General features: G+C 67.9%; 1 protein-coding gene across 5 annotated transcripts; it reads left to right on the forward strand.

Moving 5' to 3' along the window:
* Positions 1-4,042: 4,042 nt before the first annotated feature.
* On the forward strand, positions 4,043-19,341 carry KIAA1755 (KIAA1755 ortholog). Of its 5 annotated transcripts, XR_010391957.1 has the most exons (15): positions 4,044-4,416; positions 7,476-7,673; positions 7,897-9,313; positions 9,437-9,577; positions 10,127-10,250; positions 10,712-10,805; positions 11,040-11,126; positions 11,223-11,339; positions 11,460-11,558; positions 12,127-12,275; positions 13,663-13,801; positions 14,131-14,253; positions 15,020-15,211; positions 15,326-16,183; positions 18,101-19,341. XR_010391957.1 is itself a non-coding variant. In XM_064521732.1 (14 exons), exons 1-14 carry the CDS (start codon positions 4,414-4,416, stop codon positions 16,052-16,054), a joined length of 3,612 nt encoding a protein of 1,203 aa, XP_064377802.1. In that variant the 5' UTR covers positions 4,043-4,413; the 3' UTR covers positions 16,055-16,465. The 5 variants fall into 5 exon arrangements, 4 of the variants coding, with proteins under 4 accessions (XP_064377802.1, XP_064377803.1, XP_064377804.1 ...); XM_064521732.1 differs by lacking the exon at positions 18,101-19,341 and having other exon boundaries at positions 4,043-4,416; positions 11,204-11,320; positions 15,326-16,465; XM_064521733.1 differs by lacking the exon at positions 18,101-19,341 and having other exon boundaries at positions 4,043-4,416; positions 11,270-11,320; positions 15,326-16,465.
* The last annotated feature ends 1,348 nt before the right edge of the window (positions 19,342-20,689 follow it).

Consider the following 20,689-nt stretch of genomic DNA (forward strand, 5'->3'; position numbering starts at 1 on the left):
CTTACAGGCTGGCTGCCGGGTGCACGGCAAACGCACGCCCAGTTCCCGTGCACGATGCTCACTCGGGGGAGCGGGACCGTGGCCGGGGCAGCACGTCGCAGGTGGCGAGGGCAGCCCTCACCCTGCCCTGGCTCGCGCCTGCTGCGGGAAACGAGGGGAGAGGAGCCCGCGGGGCTGGTGCTGGCGGTGCCCGTCAGAGCCGCGGCAAAGAGCCCCCGGGGAGCCGGACACAGGGACAGGCCGGGACCCCCCGGCAGCAGGGACTGCAGCTGGCACTGGGGCAGGAGCCACGGACCCAGCTCCCTTCCCATGGGAAGCTGAAGCCAAGAGCGGAACAGACGGCTCCGGTGCGGCCCCGCATCAGTGGCTGCCCGCTGTCAGCTCTGCAGCGGGTCCTGCTCCGTGCGAATGAGCCGCTCCAGAGCTTCCCGTTCGTGACACTGCATCCAAGCAGGGCAGTTTCACAACGTCCAAGGTCTTTAGGACAAGCGTTAGGGAACCAGAACCTCTTCTACGAGGAGAAATGAAATTTCATGGGGAGGAACGTACAGAGGAAGCACAAACAGGAAGTTTTCCACCTGGGTTTGAGCAAATTTTAAAGTTGAACTGAAAAACCTTCGCACAGCACAAAGCACAAGTCCCAACAGAACAGACCTTCATCTGTCAAGGAAGAGCCGAGAACACGTCTAACCCCCCACAGCAAGGGCCCCGCTGGGGCATTGCGCTGGGGACGGCAGCAATGAGCAGGTTGTAAAATCCTGCCCCGCCCTGGGGAGGGAACAGGGCTTCGCTGCCCAGGCTGTGCCACCAGCCCCGGAGCCCAGCGCCAGCCGTGCGGCCAGAGAAGGGCTGGACCGGGCAGGCTGAGCCGTTCGCTCCAGCTGCATGCGTCACCAGTGCGGGAGCAGCTCCCTGCAGCGCTTTTCTGCTTCCCCTTCGCAATGCGACTGCCCTGCCTGGACCGTCCTGCGTGCACGGGCTCTCCGGGGCCTCGTCTCGGCCCCGCGCTGGGCAGCCGTCCTCCCCGGGTGCCGGGCTTGCTCCTGCACTGGCCTCTCGCAGCACCCGGGGAGGCCCCGGCCGCCCCGTTGCAGATGCAGGGCTGCACCGCGGGTTGTGGCTAAGGAGGCCCAGACCAGTACCTTCAGAGAGGGGAACTGGCTGAACTGCTTCCCCGGAGACACATCCGCCCTGGGAATTCCCCGGGGCCGGGGCTCTGCGATCCTGCCGGAGGTGCCGAGCTGGGCCGGCAGCTTATCTGGCCTTGGTTTGCAGAGCCAAGCTCCGGGCTGGCAGGGTGCTGCCTGACGGGGAAGCGTCCGGGGAAAACCCAGGGAGCCGGGCAAGGAGGGCAGGGGCCACCCGGCTGGTTTCCAGGGAGCTGGGAGCAAGAGGAGCCCACGGCTGGGAGCGGGACACGCTCGGTCCCGGGAGTCTCGTCACCTGCTGCCACCAGCCTGACAGCTCTGAGCCGGCAGCATCTAAAAATACAGGCAGGGCAGCGCAGGGGCTCCTTCCCGCTGTTGTTTTCCCAGCTGTGGGATCGGCCCAGCCCCTGGCGTGACCCGGGGCCCAGCTGTCACTGGAAGCTGGGGGACCCCCCCCCCCCCGTTGCAGCAAGGTCACCAGCTGACGCAAGCTGGCCCCCGCATCAAAGCCACGCACCTGGGAACACGGGGGACGCGACAACGAGAGCAGGAGACCTGCTGGGCACGGCGGTGGCATCGCTCTGCTGCGGAGCATCCCGGGTGCCGGGACCGAGCAACATTGCTCCCAGTGGGGACCCGGCGGTGGGGGACAGCAGCATGGGGGGCCACCAGGACCCTGCAGCCGCTGCCTCGCGGGAGCGGGCCGGGGCACAGGCACACGAGGAGGTCACCGCTGGGGGCAACAGTCGGACAAGCTCAGCTGGAGCACAGGCTTCCCCGAAGGGCTGCACGGCGCCGGAGAGAGCGGAGACCACGCCGAGGTCCCGGGTGCAGAAGCGGCACCGCCCACGCCGCTGTTAGCCACGTCCCGGGACCCCCCCAAGGCCGGCTCTGCAGCAGGGCACCCCCGGGCTGGCCTGGCCCGGCGAGGCGGTCCCCCCCCCCCAGGGCACACCGCCCCGCGTCCCCTGACGTGACGTCTGGGAGCCTCGCGGGAGACAAAGCAAGGCGATTTTGCAGAAAAGTCAAAATAAAAATGCAGGAATGGTGACCTCAGGCAGCCCCCGGCGGGGGGGCGTGAATGGGGGCTCTGTGCCGGCGAGGGGCCGGGGAAAGGCCACGCGCACAGCTGCCGGGCAGGGCCGAGCACGGAGGGGGGGCACAGGGGGTCAGGGGCCCGGGAGGCCCCGGCAGCGCTGCCAGTTGCTGGCAGCCGCCATCTCCGACACCGCTGCTCCCAGCCTCGCTGCCGCGGGGTGCACAGAGCTGCTTTGGGGCACCGCAAGGACTCAGAGCGGGACGCAGCCACGCTACCTGCGCTGGCCAGGGGCCCAGCCGAGCCGGGGTGCATCACGGCCCCGCGGGGAGCTGCTGCCCACGGCCACCCCGGGGAGGTCACGCCATGGCACCTGGGATGGCAGGGCCCAGCCGGGGCAGCTCTGCACCTTCCCTCCCTGCTCACCAGCCCCCATTTCACCAGCCCATCCTACCTGCCGCTGCCCGGGTCCAGCGAGACGCGGCTCGGCACCCGGCTCTGCCCAGCGCTCGCTCCCTGCCCGCGGCCGCCGGAGCAGGCTCGGGGGCGCGTTTGGAGCAGGCTCCGGGGCGCGTTTCGGAGCTCACTGAGCAGTTAAGCAGGTGGTCACAGGAGATGATATCACGTTGCCTCCTACCCTCGCATGCAGAGAAACCCCAAAGTGCCTGAAGCCATTTATGAACTACTGCAATCAAGGAGCAATTGGCTGCTGGTGGGGAAGGGAGGGGCTGCCCCGATCTGCACCAGGGTTCCCGGCAGGTGACGGGGGCCTGGCTGTGTCGGCTGCGGGGTGACCCGCGGGGGGGTGGCAGTGCCCCGGCTCCGTGCCGAGGCTGTGCTGCAGCACTGGGGCACGTCTCGCACCGCGGCCCCGGCCCTCCTCGGCGCGAGACCTGCCGCCTCCTGCGCCCGCTGCTGGGGTGCTGGGGCTGCCCGTAGCCCCTGCCTGAGCCCTTGCAGCACTCGTGACCGCAGCGGCAGGGGAAGGGCTCTTGCGAGCTCCCAAGGCAAGGGGAAGCGGAGGCGGGAGCCCTCCCTCGCGCCGTTCCTCCCCTCCGCGCCAGCCAGCAGCCCAGCTGTGCTGTCTCCCGGCCTCCGCTTGTTTTCACAGCGTGTCCCTCGGCCGCTGACTAATCCCCGGACAAGCGTCACCGCGACTGCCCCGTCCCAGCCGGCAGCTCACGGCCCGCGCCGTGCCGTTCCCAGCGACGGTGCCCGGTGCCGTCCCCGCGCCCGCAGAGCGCCCAGCCGGGGGGCCGCGCGCCCGCCCCTGCCCCGGGGATTACGGGTGCCGCCAGCAGCGGCTCAGGTCAGACCGCACATCTGCACGCTTGGCTTTTGCCCTGATTGTTTTTGTACAACTTCTGGCCAGAAAATCGTACTTTCTGCCTCGAAATAGCTACTTTCCATTGTCGAAACATCCCAAAGAGCCCCGCGAGGCGCCTTCCCTGCAACACAACTCTGGGCCGGTCACAAATGAAAACTCCCAACCTTTGTGAAGCGCTTGCAGTACACATCACTCCCTCGGGTTTCGTACCAACATTTGCCCGTGTTTAAAAGCAGGACAAGCACCCCTAGAGCGTGCAGACGTACACATGTACCCATAAACCGCGCAGGCATGGGCGCAGCGGCGTGCACACGCGCGGCGTTGTGCAGTTTTGCTGGCGGCGTGCAGGACGGTCGCCCGCAGCCCGGAGCGGTTTGGGGCGAGGCGGCTCCGCGCTGCCGCCGTCCCGGGCCGCGGGGGGCTGCGGGGGGCTGCGGGGGGCTGGGGGGGGGCCGCGGGGGGCAGGGGGGGCCGCGGGGGGCTGCGCTGCCCGGCGCCGCGGCGGGGGCGGCGGCGGGGCCGCCTCGGAGCCGGCCCTGCAGACAGCCCCCTCCCTTCCCCCTCTCCACTCCCCTCCTCCCCCCGCCGGCGGGACTCGCTCTTTTTCTTCTGTTTTTGTCTTTTCTCTTTTTTCTCCCTCCTCCTCCACGAGAGCCGCGGGGCAGTGGGAGGGATCCTGCCCGCCCGGCTTTCCCAGGCCGGGATGGAGGCTCCGCGGCGGAGGCCCGGTGGCCGCGGCCGGGGCCGGGGCGCCCCGCGGGCCGGTGCTCGGCGCTGCCGGGCCGCCGCCGGGGCGCCGGGACTGCGCTGAGGAGCGGCGGCGGCGGAGCGGCCCCGAGGACGGCGGAGGGACGGGCGCTTCCTGCCGCCTTCCCCCGGCCCGCTGCCACCTCCCAGTAAACATGGTAATTCCGTCCGCTTTCGTACCCCTCCCGCAGCGCTGCCGGGCTCCGCGGCGGGGCCACGCGAGACCGGCCACGGCCACGGCCCCGGATGCGGCACGGCCACGGCCACGGCCCCGCGAGAGCCGCCCGCCGCGGGCACCGCCGAGCTCCGGCTCCGGGCGCGAGGAAGAGCGCGGCGGTCGCTCGTCCGGCGAGACGCTCGCGGGGCTGCGACCCGGCGTCGTCCAAACCGCCCTGCGAAGCTTCGCGGGGGGATTCGGGGCAGGAGAGGGGTGCTGGCGCGTCGCCCGTGCCGTGCTGGCGCGCGGAGCCAACCCGCTTGCCGTCGCGGCCGGCTCGGTTGCCTTGGGCTGCGCCGCGTTGAGCGCCGGCCTTGTATTCCTCCGCGGCGGCTGTTCTTTCAAACTTGCATCCTGCAGTGCCAAACTTGCTGAAAGTAAAAGCTGCAGAAGAGGGCGAGGAATTGGTATTCACTGCCGGTCGCGGCATTCGAGCCAAGCTCCCATCTTGCGCGGGGGAGAGGGAGCCGGGTCACCCCGTTGGTTACGGTGGGCGTTAGACAGCTCGATGGCCCCGAAACGCCAAAGCCCGGCTCTTGTTGGCGTAAACCACTTATAAAAATATGGGCATTTGGGGAGAAATATCAATCTCTATTTAACAGCACTTTGGCTTATTAAAATGGAAATAGCTTTGCAAATGGAAATCTCCGTATGCTCCCTAATGCCTTTTGTTTCGTTTTTGCATTTCATTGAAACCGGAGAAGGGGAGCAGCCTAATTGGTTCCTTTTTGATTTCCGATGGCTCCGGGGTCAGTCTTGCCCCGGACGCACCGCCGCTGCGCTGTGCCTGCCCCCGAAGCCTCTCCCTGATGAAGTGCTTTGTGATGCTTAATGAAAACAGCGTTAGGCATCCTAGGCCAAAGTGTTCCTAGGCCAAGACGCTCCTCGGCAGAACCAGCTCTGTGTCTGGTGCCTGCATCAGCCAACAGCTGCGGTCTGGCTTTGGCTGGGGCCGTCCCGCCGCTCTGTGAAGTTCGGGGCGGCTTTGCTCCGTTCGCGGGGATGCTGCATTGCTGGAGACGGTCTGTCCTCTGCCGAGACCGTTTCCTGCTGGACGGCGGCGTCAGTGGTTTGGAAGACGTTCGCCGTTTCCCTCGCAGCAGGATCGCTGCCTCTCAGATACTTAGAGAGCCGGGCGGGAGGAAGCAGGAGGCGGAGGCTGTGCCCCGCAGCCGAGGGATGCTCCCCGTGGCCAGGGGATGCTCCCCAGGGCCGAGGGATGCTCCCCGCAGCCAAGGGATGCTCCCCGGGGCCGGGGGATGCTCCCTGCAGCCGAGGGATGCTCCCCGTGGCCAGGGGATGCTCCCCAGGGCCGAGGGATGCTCCCCACAGCCAAGGGATGCTCCCCGGGGCCGGGGGATGCTCCCTGCAGCCGAGGGATGCTCCCCAGGGCTGGGGGATGCTCCCCGTGGCCGGCGGCGAGGAGAGCCCAAGGGCTGGGCCGGGCTGCTGTGAGCACGTGTCTCTCGGCCGCGGCCCAGCACCTCCGTGCCGTGGGAGCTCCCCTCCGCTTCCCGCACGGAGCCGGCCCCGGGCGCGCTGGGACTGTGGTCCGGGCAGCCCCAGGGGGACGAGCCCGGAGCTGCTTAGCAGAGGGCTTCTGCTTCCCTTCCTGTCCCTCTTCTCCTGTCTTTTTTTGTCAGATGAGCTCAGCCGGGAGGAGCGTGGGTCGGTTCCCAGGAGCTGCCCTGGGGCCGGGCCAGGGCTCCGCGAGGCAGCTCGGGGTCGAGGGCTGCCCGGCGCCGTGGTGGGGCGGGAGCAGGAGCCGGCCCGAGCCCCCGGCCGGCGTGGGTGCGGGGTCTTCGCCCGCGCCGCCGGGGAGGGGAGGGCGCGGGGCCCGCCGGGGCATCAGGACAGGCAGCAGGGCCAAGCGGGCAGCTGGGATTTACCCTGGCAGCGGGGTCCCCCATCGCTCCCGTGATGCAAAATCGGGGCGAGCATGAGAAAACCAGCGGTTGAACAGCCCGTGTGACGAGAGCGTCGCGGGGGACGGCTCGCAGACGGGGCGGTGGGAACGGGCAGGGACCCGCTCTGCTCGGGCCCGCTGGCTTCACCTGCCAACCCAACGGCAGGAGTTTCCTGGGTGAAAACGCTAAGAAAAAGTCAAGAAGAATTAACCAAAGCATGACTGCAAAGTGCTTTAGCTAAAGCGCATTAAAGCTAATTAAGCTGAATTAGCCAAGGCCATTTTGTTTCCTGATGGGCCTCCAGGCCGAGGGATTAGCTGCCTGAAACTAATTCCCACCTTCGGGTAATGCCGCTTAGCGTCCAGGGTGCCGGTGGAGATCGCGCCTTCAGCCGGCACCGTGGGTGCCGCGAGGATGCCGAGGCGGCCGGAGGATGCTGCCTTCGCTTCTCCCTCTGGCACCCGTGTCCACGCTCACCCTTGTGCTGTCTGCAGCACAGCTGAGTTTAATACGAACTGTCTGCTTGCTTCCTTCCATGGACCAGCTGCGTTGGCGAGGTCAACGCGAGCCTGGAAACACGGTCTGAGTAATTAATGTCTTCTCCAAAGCTGGAAGAGCAAGCTCAGAAATCCGAGTTTGTGCATGGCACAGAACCAGGCTTTCCTGCCTGGCTTTGGAAAGCCGTGCTCTGCAGCGGGACAGCACTTCAAGTCAGCAGAACATTTCCCAGAAACTGCTCTCATGATTAATTTTGAGTTAATCACATTCAGCAACGAGCCTGAACTGAAACACCCGCTCTGTCTTCAGATGTTGGTCCTTCCTCCCGTCCCCCTGCGACCGCCGCGTTCCTCGGGGAGCTGCGAGTGCGGCACGTCGCGGCGGCCACCTCCGCTTAACCCTTTGCAGCCGCTGCTCCCCCTCCCACGTCACGAGCTCTCCGAGGGGGGGGCAGCGTTTGGAGCTAATCTTTGAACCTCCTTAAATCACAGCCAAACCTCGCGGGCGCCGGCGAGCTCTCCGCAGCGCCGGGCGGCATCCGTGCGGGCGCCCCGGCCGCGGTCTCCCTCCCAGCGCCGCTCTCCTCCCTCCGCAGGACGCCCGGTCCCTGGACGCGGCGGTGCAGAGCGCCCTGCGCGCCCTGTACCCGCCCTTCGAGGCCACGGCGCCCACGGTGCTCGGCCAGGTCTTCCGCCTCCTGGAGACCAGCTACCGGGGTGACGGGCTCTGCTGCCTCCTCGAGTTCCTCATCCCGGCCAAGCGCCTCTTCGAGCACGTGCGGCAGGCGGCCTGCGTAAGCTCCCCCGCGCCCGCGCTTGCGCCCCGCTCCTGGGCCGGGGAGGTTTTGCCCTAAAGCGCGGCATTTTGCCCTAAAGCGCGGCATTTTGCCCCAAAGCGGGACGTTCTGCCCCAAAGCGGATGTTCTGCGTGGCTGCGCCCCGGTGCCGGGCCGCGGGGCTCCTTCCCGGCCCCCGGCCCCGGCCGCTCGCTCACGCGGTGTCCCCCCTCCCGGCCAGGCCCCCTACTTCAACTGCGTCTTCCTCCACGAAGGCTGGCCCCTGTGCCTGCGCGAGAAGGTCGTGGTCCACCTGGCGCCGCTGAACCCCCTCCTGCTGCGCTCGGGGGACTTCTACCTGCAGGCCGAGCCCTGCGGGGAGCGGGCGGCTCGCCTCACCGTCAAGCACCTCTCCCGCGACCTGCGCACCGTGCGCGAGACGCCCGTCCCCGAGGCCACCTACGCGCTGCTCTTCACCAACGAGTGGCTGGAGGAGATCAACTGCGAGCACGACGGCGCCCCGCTGCACTCCTGCCTGGTGGCCACTGAGGACGGCATCGCCCCGCTGCCCTGGAGCCGGATCGCCACGCCGGAGTTCGTCGACAAGCCCGACGCGGGGCCCGGCTGCGCGCGAGCGGGAGCGTCGTCTCCCACGGGAGTATCACCTCCCGTGGAAGCATCGTCTCCCGTGGAAGCATCATCTCCCGTGGAAGCATCGTCTCCCGCAGGAGCATCCTCTCCCACGGGAGCCCCGAGCTGCGGCGCTCCCGAGGCGGCCGCGGAGCCGGCACCGCCGGATGCCCCCGGGCCCCTCTGCACGGCCGACGCACCGGGGCTCTACAGCAACATCGCGGGCCCCGTCCCGGGCTGCAAAGATGCCCCTCAGAAGTCCGGCCCGGGAAAATACCCGGGACTCATCAAAGTGGACCAGCTGGGGCCGTGGAAGAAGCCGGCCGCGCTGGCCGTGCCCAGCCTGCGCGAGATCGTCAGCCGGAACCTGGAGGGGGAGTACGTGGACCTGCTGGAGCCGTCCCGGGAGCAGCGGGGGCTGCTGGCCCGGGCCCTGCCGGCCACTCGCCAAGCAGGCACCGAGGCCGGGCTGCCGCGGCCCGCCGGGGCGCCGGGGGCGGAGGGCTGGCCCTGCGGCCCGGGGCCGGGCTCGGGGGGCCCCTGCGCGCCCTGCCTGGGCAGGGGGCTGGGCGGGGAGCCCGGGTGCCACGGCCCCCGGTGCCGCTACCGCGACTCCTACCTGGCCGCCCTGCAGAACCCCGTGAGCTTCGGCCCCGGGCTCATGGCAGCCATCCTGGAGGAGCCCGACGGCCCCGGCCACGCGCCGGCCCCGGCCGCCGGCAAGAGCCCGGCGCAGCGGTGGAGGCGGGCCGGCCCCGGCGGCAGCCCCGCGCCGCTGCCCCGCTGCCCGCACGCGAGGGCGGAGGATGCCGGCAAGCAGGGCGGCCTCAGGCTGCTCAAGTCCCCGGCGCGCTCGGAGGCGGCGGGCTCCGGCCACAGGTTCTCCTTCCTGAAGGGCCAGCGGCACGGCGCATCGCCCGGGGACGGCGCCGCCGGGGACCGAGCCGCCGGCCACCACGAGGGGCCCTGGAAGAAGATGTCGGCGATTTACTCCCCCAGGATGAGCAGAGCTAAACCCGCTGGGAAAGGTAATGGTGCCGTGCGCTGGGGCCGGGGCACTGCTTTGCAGGCTCTGCAAACGCCCGTTTTTTTGCATTTCTCTGCCCTTTTCCACTTTGCTGGCTCATCTCTGTCCCATCTTCTTGTGGCAGGTCCGGATCCGGCGGCCGGCGGCCCCACGGAGGACAGGTCCCTGCAGGAGCCTCGGCGAGCCGAGCCGGGCGCCGCGCGGCCGCCGGCCTGGCAGGAGCTGCACGCCGGGCTGCTGCTCTCGGGCATCGTGTGCCTGCCAGGTACCGCGGCGCCCACCGACATCTGCGGGGGCCTTGGGGAGAAAAACACCCTTCTGCTTGAGACTGTGCCCTGGAAGGAAGTGTCCAGGGCTTTGCTGGAATCCAGAAAGGCCCCAAGTGGGAAGTTTTCATCAATTGGGCAAAAAAATTGATTGGAAAAAAAAGGGCAGCCTGCTCCGAGCAGCTGCCGCGGCTTCTGCGCTCCGCCGCGAGGAGCCTCCTACACCATTCCTCAGCACTGAAGCTTTCCAGCTTCGAGCTGCCAAATACTAAACATTTGGTTGCTTTCTCTTCCCGAGAGCTGAGAACTGTGAGAAAACCATCTTTTTTCCAGGCAGACCGTCCCCAGCAGCCTGCCCTGGCGTTCCCGGGGCGCGAGCCCCCGCGGGCTGCTCTCGCCCCCGCACCGAGGGGCCGGAAAGCGGCGGGCGCCGCGCTCACGCCGGCCGCAGCTGCCGCGGAGCAGGGCTTGCAGAGCTCCCGGTCGTGCAGCCGTCGGCTGCCCCGGCGGGAGCCGGTGCCGGTCAGCGGCGTCTCCTTCCTCCGCAGGCAGCACCGACAAGCTGGGCCGGGCCCTCCTCCAGGTGACCACCAGCGGCAGCGCCTGGGAGGCCGCGTGGTGCTCCGCCGGCGAGCTGGCACGGCTCGTCCTCTACCTCTGCTCCCTCCCCAGGTAGGGCCGGGGGCTGCTGGGGGTCCCCAGCACCGCTGCTGCCCGGCTCGGGGGCCTGGGCAGCACGGGATGCCTGGCGCAGGATGCCCGGCGCGGGATGCTCAGTGCGGGATGCTCAGTGCGGGATGCCCGGCATGGGATGCTCAGCGCGGGATGCCCAGTGTCCCGTGCACCCCCGCTGGGGCACATCCCGGCTCAGCACATCCCGCACGCTCCAGCCGGGCACCCTCGGCACGCTCGGGTTTGGGCAGCCCCCTCCTTGGGGGCGAGGCCCCGGCGCGGTGCCTCCGTCAAGGCTCAGGGTACCGGATGGTCGGCATCGCCTCCGGCTTCGGTTCCCGCGAGGCATCGCCGTCCTGCTCTGCCGCTGCTGCTCCGGGAGGCAGACGGGCGCTGCCGGGCGGGAGCGGGCTCGCGTGCCGCCGGCCGTCCTCGGCACCGCGTTTTCTTCCCCCCGCCAGGAAGGAGGCGAAGGACGGCGGGCTGACGGTTCTCGTGGACGCCAGGAAGCAGCCTCCCTCGCCCGTGCTGTACGCGGCGCTGGGCTCCGTGCAGGTGCGGCCGGCGCCGGGGAGCCCCAGGGGCTCGCGGCCACCCCCCACGGCCGCCGCGCTGGGGACGGTCCGTGATGCTCCCCGGGCTCAGGGCCGCGGCGGCACGCCGTCCCGGGCAGGGCACAAAGCCGGGCGCAAGCCCTCGTCCTTTGCAGCGAGCTCGCGGCAGTGCCGGCGGCGGGGGGGGTGCAAAGGGCCAGGTTCGCCGCGGTGACCCCCCCTTCCCCCCCCGCAGAGCGCGGCGCCCGGCTCCATCCACGCGCTGCTGCTGCTGGCCGAGAAGGAGCCGCCCGCGCCCCGCGAGAGGCTGCCCGGCGTGCAGGTGAGGGGCGCGGGGCCGGCTCGCTCGGGGGGGCCGGCTCGCTCGGGGGGGGCCGCGGCCGCAGACCGTCCCGCGAGGCCTCCGCCGCTGCCGCAGGTGGAGACCCTGCCGTCGCTGAGGGCGCTGGGCCGCTACGTCGACAGCTCCCAGGTGACGCCGGACCTGGACGGCACCTTCCCCTACCGCCACAGCGAGTGGGTGCAATTCTTCCAGGTGTCTGTGCCCGCGGCCCGCAGCCATGCCCCGGCCCGGGGCGGCGCCGACGGCATCGCCCCCCAGCCCCGTGCGCCCCCCCGGCGCCCGCCGGCCCCCTGACCCCGGCTCTCCCCGCAGAAGCTGCACCCCTTCACCGCCGGCCTGCGGCAGGCGTCGGCGCTGCTGCGGAGCTGCATCCAGGAGCTGCGCGGAGCCGAGAGCCCCGCGGGGCCGCAGGTAACGGGAGGGGGCACCCCGGGCTGTGCCACCCCCTCCTCGGCCGGGACGGGCGGGCATGCAACGCGCCCCAGCCCAGTGCCCGCTCCCGAGCCCCCTGCGCTGCTCCCGGGCAGAGCCGAGCGCAGTCCTGGCAGCTCGCGGGGAGCAGGATGCTCGCAGGGAGTGGGATGCTCGCGGGAAGCAGGATGCTCGCAGGGAGTGGGATGCTCGCAGGGAGTGGGATGCTCATGGGGAGCAGGATGCTTGCAGGAAGTGGGATGCTCTCGGGGGGCGGGATGCTCGCGGGGAGTGGGATGCTCCCGCGCCCAAGGATGCTCTCGCGCCCCTGCACCCGCGGCCGGCCTCCCTCCGGCTCGCTCCCGGCTCCTGCCCTTCGGAGCTGCCGGCCTCACCCCGGGGCTGCTCTCCGTGGCGGTGGCCGTGGGGCTGCCCCAGAGCCCCCGCGCCGTGCAACACGCGGCACCGCTTCGGCCCCTTTCTCCAAAGCCGGGGAGGGGTCGCTCCCGGGGGGGGGGGTGCTCCGGGGCTGCCGGAGCGGGGGGTGAGGCGGCGCTGTCCCCCGCAGGAGGTGGCTGCCCGCGTCGCCCGGCCCCAGGAGCTGATGCGGAGGGTGCTCAGCGACCCGCAGCTCCTCGGCCTGCAGCGCGACGGCGGTGCCCTGCTGGCCCGGCTGCGCAGGGAGGCCGCCCGCCTCGGCGCCTCGCCCCACGTCAGGTAGCGCCGGGGGGGGACGGGGACCGCGTGCCCCCGCCGCCGTCCCCCGCGGCCCCCAAAGCCTCCCCGTGCCCCCGGGGCTCGCCTGCCCCGCGGCTGGCAGCTGCAGCGGGAGCGTTCCCCACCGCCGTGGCCGGGAAGGGGCAGCGCCCGCGGGAGGGTCTCCCGCTCCCCCCGGCCTCGGGCTGCGCAGCCGGGCTGCGTCGAGCCCGCCGGGGCTCTCTCGGCGAAGCCACTAGATGGGGCCAGGCCCTGGCGATGCTGCGCACGGCCGGCGACGCCGCGGGCGTCCCGCGATGCTGCACATGTCCGGCAACGCCGTGCGTGTCCGCAGTGCTGCCCACGCACGGCCGGCGGTGCTGCACGTGTCCTGCAACGCTACACGTGTCCTGCAATGCTGCACACGGGCAATGCTGAATGTGTCCCACGGTGCTGCTCATGTCCTGCAGTGCTGCCTGCATCCTGCAATGCTGCACATGTCCCACGGTGCTGCACGTGTCCTGCAATGCTGCACGTGTCCGGCAACACTGCACACGGGCAACGCTGCATGCGTCCCACGGTGCTGCTCATGTCCTGCAGTGCTGCCTGCAGCCTGCAATGCTGCACATGTCCCACGGTGCTGCACGTGTCCTGCAACACTGCACACAGGCAATGCTGCATGTGTCCCACGGTGCTGCACGTGTCCTGCAACGCTGCATGTGTCCTGCAATGCTGCACACGGGCAATGTTGCATGTGTCCTGCAACACTGCATGTGTCCCGTGGTGCTGCACGTGTCCTGCAGTGCTGCCTGCAGCCTGCAATGCTGCACATGTCCCACGGTGCTGCACGTGTCGTGCAATGCTGCACATGTCCGGCAACACTGCACACGGGCAACGCTGCATGTGTCCCACGGTGCTGCACGTGTCCTGCAGTGCTGCCTGCATCCTGCAATGCTGCACATGTCCCACGGTGCTGCACGTGTCGTGCAATGCTGCACGTGTCCTGCAACGCTGCACACGGGCAACGCTGCATGCGTCCCACGGTGCTGCCTGCAGCCTGCAATGCTGCACGTGTCCGGTGATGCTGCACGTGTCCCACGCTGTCACGCACACCTGGCACTGCCGCCCAGCCCCGGCGATGCACGGCAGCAGCAATAACCCCTCTGCTCCCTCGCTCAGCTGGGCCAGGCCGTGCTGCGGGCAAATGCTCCCTGTCCTGCGCTCCCTCACTTCCAGCTCGCGTGGTGGCACGGGGACGCTTGCAGCACCCGCAGCGCCCTGCCTGTGCCCCTGCGCAGTGCCAGCCGCGCTGCACACGTCGGCGGTGGCATCCTCCCCGTCCCACAGCCCTGCGCGCCGGCACGGGGGCCCGGCCTCCCGCGGGGTCGGTGACGGCGTCTCCCGCCAGGACCAGCCTGGAGGCGGCCGAGGGGCTCTACGAGCAGCTGGAGGAGGACGTGCACGGCCTGGTGTCCCAGTCCAACCGCTGCCTGGAGCGCCTGGAGCTCCTGCGCAGGACCCGGCAGCTGGAGGCCGAGTTCGGCGAGGTGAGCGGGCTGCCCAGTCGCTCCAGCCCTTGCTCAACATGCGGCGAATGAAAGTTGTCCAGCCTCGGGAACACGGCAAAAGAAACCTGCCCGTTTCCTAGGTTTTTTATGATAAAGGAAACGCAGAGAATAACAGGATTGCCGGGAGCCTTGATTTTAATTGTGAGGCTACTGCGTGCAATCAAGTCAGAGATCGAGATAAGGCAGGGGAAGGAAGGGGAGTTCCCGAGGAGGCCGCGGCCGTGAACGGCGGCTCCGGTGCGAGGCCGTGCCGCGGGTGACCCGCTCGCTCCCACGCCACGGGGTGACCCGCGCTCCCTCTGCCGCAGCTCGGGCGCTGGCTGGACGGCGAGGCGGCGGCTCGCCTGCAGGACATGGGCGCCCGGGAGTGCGGCCCCGACGGCTTCGAGGAGACCTTCGGGCACTTCGAGGAATTCCTCGCTCAGGCAACAGTAGGTTTGGAGGCGGCTTTTCCGTAACCTTTGCCCGTAGGTGGCCCTGCCACCGGAGCCGTTACGTGGCTCAGGCTCTCTGCCAGGCGTTCAGGAGAAAGAGGAAAATGCAAAATTAGAAGTGGTCAGATGTCGTTGCAAGTCTTGATGCAATCGGCCCAAATTCCCCGGATCTGGCTTGGGACAAGGCGTCCGCGTGACACTGGTTTCCTCCAAGCTGGCTGGGTCAAACTGCAGCTTTCGTGGCTGGTTGTCCAGGGGCTTCACCAGGTTTGGGGCAGCCCCGCTCCTACGCGGGAGGCAGTTTCGCTCCTCACCGATGCGGTTCGGGCTGAGGCTGCCGTTCCCCAGCGCTCCCGAGCTCCAGCCTCCGCAGACCCCAGCTCCCTCCTCCTGCGGGGAGGCGCTGCTGAGCCCAGGAGGCCATCGGGCAATAACGTGGTGGCAAAGATTTTCTTCTGTACCCCTAAATGTGAATTTAGTTACGTGCACTGCACTGAGGAGGAAACGAGGCAAATCCTTTTGGGGCAGAATAACCGGTTCTGTGCGAGGAGCAGAGCCCGGGCAGAGCAGAGATGGAGGAGCCTCGTTCTCCTGCTTCTCCTCGTGGAGATGTTTTGCTGCCCGAACCGAGAACGCAGCTTCGCTGTTGCCGGTGAATGCTGAGCCCTGCGGAGAGCCTGACCCGTAACGAACGGGTCCACGAGGAAGCGGGTCGGAGCCTGCTCGCGTTTCCAGCTGATGTTTCCTTCCCCTGTGCCCGCAGGCGCGGTACCACCGCGGGCTGGCTCTGTGTCAGGAGGCGGCCGAGGTCCAAGACTCGGCTTTCCCGGAGGCAGAGCCCTTCCAGGCGGCCGCGGCCCTTTTCCGGACCAAGCTGGCGAGCTTCCACGCGGCGGCGGAGCGGCGGCGGGCTGAGCTGGCAGCGCTGCAGGAGCTCCGCGGCTTCTCCAGCAAGGTGGGCGCACGGCCGCTGCTGCGCCGGGCACCGGGCGAGCTGCAAGCAGAGCCAACCAAGGCACGGGGCGAGCCGCGAGCAGAGCCAAACCCCAGCTCTGGCCGTGTTTTCCAGGTCGCCTGGCTCCGCCTGGCCGGCACGGGCTGCTCGGCGCGCGGGCAGAGCCAGCCGGGGAACCTGGAGGCGCTGCGGGGCCTCGAGAGCTCCTTGCAGAGGCTCTCAGTGGACTTCTCGCTGGAGAAGCTGCAGGAGATGCAGGCCCACGTGCGCGCCATGCGGAGCAGCGGCGGGCCGGCGGCGTGGGCCGCGGCGCGGCAGCGGTACCGGGAGGCCAGGCAGGTCCTCGAGGAGATGCTGGCGGAGCTGCGGCAGGCCTGGGGCGCGGACACCCCCGGCGAGGCGGCCCCGGCACCGGGCACAGCGCGGGAGCCTCCGGCCGGCAGCGCCGCCGGCTCCCCGCGGGAATCGCGGGAATCGCAGGAAGGCGAAGCCGCCCGCCGCAGCCGCACGCCCGCCGGCGGCTCTCTCCCAAAACCCGACCGCGGAGCCTCTCCAGCTCCCGGAGGGAGCCTCTCCCGGCCCGTTCGGGGGTGTCCCCGCGCTCCCCCCGCCCAGACGCGCTGCGCCGACCGGCCGCGTCCCACCGCCCCCGGCGAGCCCCCGGCAGAAGCCGCCCAGTACTTCCAGGTTTCCAGCCGGAGCAGCCTCTCCTCGGACGACTCGGACTCGCCCGCCTCCGCGGAGGAGGCCCCCGCGCCGCCCTGCCCCTCCGCCAAGCCCCCGCGCGTCCTCTACCTGGAGAAGCACCGTGCCGATGGCCCGGCCGCGGCGGGCGCCGAGTGAACCGGACCCCGGCACGGACGCGCTGCTGACCCGCCGGGACCACTGCCCGGCACTTGGATTATTTCTGTACCCGACGCTCGCCCCGCTGGGAGATGGCAGTAACCCCATTTCCCAGCCCCGGGAGGCCGAGTGAGTTAATAACCTACTAAGCGTGTAGCAACCATCACGTAAAGTGCCTTTACCGGTGCCAGCACGGCGGCCGCGGCCCCATGGTGTGCACCCGCGCTCGGCCGGTGCAGGGGCAGTGCCCGCGGGGGCCATGGCACCTCTGCCCCCCCCAACCCCCCGCCCGCTCCCAGCTTTCCTCGCCCCCGCCACAGCCCTGCCCGAGCCCGGCAACGGCTGGCGCTTCGCGTGCACTCGTTAGCGTGGGACTAACCCTATTAATAAACCCGAAGCGAAGCTCTCAGAGTGGTCGTGGCGGAGCAGGAGGGGAAGTGCTGTCCCGCTGTGAGCTCGGCCGTGGCTGCTCGGCACGCGGACGCCTCGCCACGGGCGTCCCCACCGCCGGGCTCTCCCCGCTGCCGCGGCTCCCTGCATCAGCTGCTGCACTGGCGTGCATCCCTCTGCACCGGCCCCAGCACTGGGATGAATCCCTCTGCACCGGTGTGCATCCCTCTGCACCAGCCCCAGCACCGGGATGAATCCCTCTGCACCGGCGTGCATCCCTCTGCACCAGCCCCAGCACCGGGATGAATCCCTCTGCACCGGCCCCGGCACCACCGAGCGACGGCTTAGAAAAAGCAGCAGCTTGCGCAGAGACCGGCACAGGATGGTGCCCACCCACTTGCGGCCACGGCCGCCCCGGCCCCGCGCTGCTGGTCACCCCCAAGGGCCCTTGCAAGCCCCGGTCGAGCCCCTTCCAGCCCGGCTTTTGCCGCATTAGGCAGCTGAGCTCCGCAGATCCTGTCTCGGCCGCAGCACCTTCCTGCTTTGGCCGGGGTCGTTAGCGGCAGCATTAACGAGATCTGGCCTGCAGCTGCTCCCTGGGGGGCCGCCCCATCCCCGCCAGCCTGCGGCCCCCCTGCAGCCCTGGTCATTGACCCCTCTTGCTGCAGCTCTCTTGAACTCCATCTTCTCCAGCTTAAACTCTAATTTCCTCAGGAGCACTTTTATCACTGCTTTCCCGAAGTCCAGATAGCCGAGATCTATCATACTGCTTTCGGCTTAAAAATAATTATCGTGCAGAGAGATCAGCGCAGGTCTGCACGAGCCGTGAACCCGGACGCTTTGCTCCATTTTCCAATTACCGCCGCGTCCTGAATTTTACCGAGGTCGCGCCACCCACAGCACTTTTTCCTCCTCCTTTCTGTTACGACGTTCGCCATGTCCAAACACGGGTCCTGCCCTCGGTTTAAGGGGCTGCAGGAGTCTCCCTGCGCCGGAGCTGCCGTAACGCGACATCCCGGGCGAGAGCACCGGCACCCAGCACCGGAGCTGCCGGCGCCCCGGGGACCGGCCACGCCGGGGGGATGGATGCAGGCACCGGTGCGCCCGCAGCGCGTGCCGGGGTTCCCCGGAAAGCGCTTTTCTGCTCATATCTGTTAAATCTCCCCAGGCAAATATCGCTTTTCCTCCTAGAGGAATTTCCCTCGCAGCTTAGGGCCGAACTGCCAGGAGCCCTGGTCGAAGCCGCGTTTCGTGGCGAGGGAGCGGGGCGGCACGGCGGCTCCGAGCGCCCGGCACCGCTCCCCGCACCCACGACGTTCACGTGCGCACGCGCCAGCACACTCTTACTTTCCTCGTGCTTCCAGGAAACTAATAAGTAAACAGGTCTTAAAAGTGACCTGGCATGTAAAACAAACAAGCGCTAGAAAGAGGAACGAGATTATTGCTATTATTGAAAGCGATACGCTACGGAGGCGCTCGGGTGACGTCATCTCCGCACACAAACCCTGGGCGCTGCGGTCGCGCTGTGTCGCTGGATAAACATCTCCCGTCCGCGGCCGGAGCTGCCTTTCGTCGCCTCTGCGAGGCTCCTGGAGCCGCAGCGCTGCCAGGCTGCGGAGAGGCAAAAATGCTAATCAATACTTTTGTCATTTCTAGGATGGATTATTCTAATTAATTCGGCGAGCTTTTCAGCCCGGCTGGGAACAGATAGCTGCTGATACGCGAGGCGGCAGCCAGATCGGGATCTCATTTATCCCATCGTATAATTCAAGAAATGAAATCTCTCCAGCGGCTGCGAGTAAAAGTTCTTATTGATTCCCCAGCGCTTCACTTGTTCATAAGAACAACACCTGCGGTGCTCCAGAAGATGCTTTATGCTTTGCTATTTTCTTATGCTATTTCCAGGGGTTATACGAGATCAGAGCGCCGAGGTGACCTAGATACACGACCGGGTAGACACGGTGAGGGAGAGCCGTGCATTTTATGGCCCGACTTTGGACGGTTGCCTCTTTCCTTTACCGTGGCAAGCAACATCTCTTTTAGCTCCTGCACTGAAATGAGAGGCGCACACCATCTCTCGTTTATTTTACTTGTGTTTAAATAGACAATTTCCTGGGAGACCTTTGAAAAAGCCCTAAAATCCATTCTGTTGTTCTTCATTACCATCACACATGGACCAAAGCCAGCTCCTGCCTCCCCACGTCCCTGCACCTCGCCTGCAGAGGTTTCGGCATCCGGGCCCGCGTTCTGCGGCAGCCGGCGCTCGGTGCCCGCGGCCGCAGCCCTCCGAAGCCGCCCGGGCGCGGCGGGGGCCATCCCCGACCGGGGACACGGGCCGTTTGCTTCTGCGGGTCCTCCTACTCGCACCCGATCGCCCGGGAAAATGAGGGGAGAAAAACAGTCACCGACCGGAGCGGCTCCTCGCCGGTCCGGTGCCAGCACGAGTCCGACCCGCGGTGCCGCTGCCCCTGGCAGGGCGATGCCGGCTGCAGGGCTTGGCTCGCGGGGCGGGCGGCTGCCGGGGGGCACCCGGTCCCGGCTGCGGCTGCGGGGGGCCGGGGGCCACGTCCCGGCGCTCCGGGGGCCTCGGGGAGGTTCGTCCCCGCGGGGGGCAAATTCGGCACGAACCCAGGCCGGAGAGGGGAGAGGGGACAAGGGACGCGCGGGCGTCCCAGGGGCGCGGACCGGGCCGGCGCTTCGCAGGGAGCACGAGCCGGGCCCGGCCCCGGCCCCGGGGGGGTCTTTCCCTCCCCGCTGCACTGCTTTCTGCTGCTCCGAAAAGGTTTTGGTTTTGGTTATTACCCTGAGGGGGAGCAGCACTTCCTATAGCAAAACAGAATAAATAATATTGCAAAATGCAGTTGAAATCTTTTCTTCTGAATAAAATAAACAATGAATTTCCTGTTGTTTTCCGTTTTCCAAAAGAACAGAAATATTTTGAAAATCCTGCGATTAACTGGCAGCAGGATGGTGACTTTGCTGCTCCTCGGCGCGGACGTGCCGGCTCTTCCGGAGGGCTCCGAGCTTCGCGGTCCGCTCGCCCCGGCGCCCCGAAACCGCGGGGGCCCCGCTGGAGGGATCCCACCCAAAAGTGTTTTTGCAACATTCTGCAAAAATTTTCTTATCTACCCTGATCCTTCAGCCCCTGATTTATGACCCGCAGTCTGACCAATTAAGCTATAACCTTTCCAGAAGGGCAAGCGCAGGAGTTAATCAATGTCTCCTTCCCATCCCCGAAATGGCAAAAGCATTTGTCAAGGGCTCCCGGAGCAGGGCCCGTGGCGGCCGCCGGGCCCACACGAGCTCCAGGCCCTGGGAAAATACTCCTTTTCTCGAAGGAAAAAAGCTAATAAATCTCAGGTGCAAAAGGAGAGAGAAAACCAGCGCGGGGATGCAAGCGGGGCCGTGCTGAATGCGGTACCGAGAAAAGCAGCGCTGGGGGAAAGGGGCCGGTGTCCCAGCGCCGCAACCTGCCCCACGGCAGCCCAGCTGCGTCCGGAGATGCTGGGCGAGCCGCTTTTCCAGGTGGAAAAGCTCGGGATGGGACGGAGGAGGCAGGGAGAGCCGCTCTGCTGGGGCCCCGCGGAGCCCGTGCGGGAGGTTGCCACGACTCTGTCCCTTGGAAAACATGGAGGTATCACCTACATACAAGGCAGGGGGGAATTATGCACCTTCAGGCATTGCAAACTGCAAATTTGCATCTACCGAGGCACGAAAGTATTGCTACAGATCAAAACCAGGCCCTGAAAAACAGAGAGCGCCCTTGTTTCCCTCTCGCATATTCCTGAGAACTGCTGTCGGAATTCACAGAGGTCTCGGATTACTCCCGGGAAAGTGGACTCGGAGGCACAGAGAAACACCTTCGGGGAAAAAGGAAGGGGGTTTCCTTTTTCCAGTGAACTCTTTGGAAATGGCATTTGGAGGCTGGAATTCGGCTCCCGTCAGGCTGATGCAGGACACGTTGCGAAAGTGCTCCCGGCGGGGCCCCTGGGCCAGGGCTGTGCACCCGCTCCTGAGCCCCCGGCGGTCCCGGTGCACCTATTCCTGAGACCTTGGTGATCCCGGCGCACCCGCTCCCGAGCCCCCAGCGATCCCGGCGCACCTGCCGCTGGCAGGGCTCGTCCCAGCCCGGGGGGGTGCAGTGCTCCCGGGACACCCCGGCCCGATCCCGGCCCGATCCCGGCCCTGAGCCCCCAGTGCCAGGGGAGCCCCCAGCCCCCGCTGCCCCCAGAAGAATTCAGGAAC

Source organism: Dromaius novaehollandiae, chromosome 16 (assembly GCF_036370855.1).
Source record: "Dromaius novaehollandiae isolate bDroNov1 chromosome 16, bDroNov1.hap1, whole genome shotgun sequence".
Classification (NCBI taxonomy): domain Eukaryota; kingdom Metazoa; phylum Chordata; class Aves; order Casuariiformes; family Dromaiidae; genus Dromaius; species Dromaius novaehollandiae.

What these genes read in the sequence shown, in the direction of transcription:
- KIAA1755 (XM_064521732.1), top strand. An exon ending in ACGTGCGGCAGGCGGCCTGC is followed by an intron (nt 7,674 to 7,896) that starts GTAAGCTCCCCC and finishes CCTCCCGGCCAG; the next exon opens with GCCCCCTACTTCAACTGCGT. An exon ending in GGGCATCGTGTGCCTGCCAG is followed by an intron (nt 9,578 to 10,126) that starts GTACCGCGGCGC and finishes CTTCCTCCGCAG; the next exon opens with GCAGCACCGACAAGCTGGGC.